Source organism: Arachis ipaensis, chromosome B07 (assembly GCF_000816755.2).
Source record: "Arachis ipaensis cultivar K30076 chromosome B07, Araip1.1, whole genome shotgun sequence".
NCBI classification, from domain to species: domain Eukaryota; kingdom Viridiplantae; phylum Streptophyta; class Magnoliopsida; order Fabales; family Fabaceae; genus Arachis; species Arachis ipaensis.
The window spans coordinates 16,890,800-16,892,120 of NC_029791.2; the positions used below are offsets into that span (position 1 = coordinate 16,890,800).

General features: G+C 45.3%; 1 protein-coding gene across 1 annotated transcript in view; it reads left to right on the forward strand.

Moving 5' to 3' along the window:
• The window catches only part of LOC110265003, a 2,648-nt gene continuing 1,909 nt past the window's right edge, over window positions 583–1,321 (forward strand). The window contains exons 1-2 of the mRNA XM_021107719.1: window positions 583–759; window positions 913–1,310. Of these exons, the coding sequence (XP_020963378.1) occupies window positions 920–1,310 (391 nt within the window). The 5' untranslated portion in view covers window positions 583–759; window positions 913–919. The remainder of the gene's footprint in view (window positions 760–912; window positions 1,311–1,321) is intronic.

Consider the following 1,321-nt stretch of genomic DNA (forward strand, 5'->3'; position numbering starts at 1 on the left):
ATAGATGGAGGAATAAATCTACACATATAAATTTGTGTTGGAGGAGCATCTGATTGACAAGTGTGGGATAACTTTTGTAGATCATTGAATGGCAGCTATACGAATTAGTAGGAGTAAGTGAATGGTGATGTGACTTTTGAGAAAAGAAATTTTTTTTTTGGACAGTGCCAAGGCCCACCAAGGGCCCAAAGCACAATAATTGGATGGACCCCCCAAGACCCACCCAACCCAGAAATCAAACTCCATCAGATCCCTTGTGCACCATTCTTCCTAAGGTTGCCAACGAAGCCAAACCCTCTCCACTATTATCTCCCACTTGCAGACGCCTGAATCCCGTTCCAGATCTGTAAACCCCGGTTAAATTAGTAGATAATTAGTTAATAAATTATTTTTTAATAAGGAGGATTAGAAATGCGAATATTATATCAAAATAGGGTAGAGCTCATCGAAACGAGAATTTTGACACTAATTTTGAAGAAAACGGTCCAAGAATGGACCGAAAGGACCGAACCGGTTGAACCGGACCCGAACCGGGCTGTCGGTTCAGTCGGACCAGCCCATTAAAAAGAGCCACGGGCTCATTTTCTCTTCATTTCCCTCAGCGACGCAGCAAGCCTCCCAGGGAAGAGAAGAAGAGAAATTCATTTACGTGAAATTCAATTTCCCGTAACTCCTCCGTTCGAGCTCCGATCGCCGCACCGTTTGCGGCCACGCGTTCACTGCGTCGAGCTCTACATTTCTACCGGAACAATTTCATAGGTAACTTGCTATTTCACTCTCAGCTTCATCTTCCCCCAATTTTCGAATTTTAAGTGCGGCATAAACGTTTGTGAGCATGCATTTGGAACTTAAAGCATTAGACCTGCGATATTGAGACTGATCAACTTAATATCACTTGTTTGGTGTGTATAGGGACCAGATGTCGACTCGCGGACGCGGTCGCGGGCGAGGTAGAGGTAGGACAGGCACCGTTACTCCTGTACCCACAGGGATTGATCCAGTAGACTTTATGGCTGCCTTGGGAAATATGGCTGCAGCTATGCAGGCAACAGCTGAGGCACTGGGTAATCAGATAAATCAGGGTAATCATGGGAACAATAATGATGAGGACGGTCCTATGATACTTGCTACATTTCTGAAAGTTCGCCTTCCGACTTTTAGGGGAACCTCAAATCCAACTGATGCAGATAATTGGATTCAGGCTATGGAAAGGGCGTTACAGGCACAACAGATTCCTGAAGAGCAATGGGTTGAATTTGGGACTTATCAGTTGCAAGGTGAAGCTCAGTATTGGGGGCAGGGAACACGACGTATCCTGCAG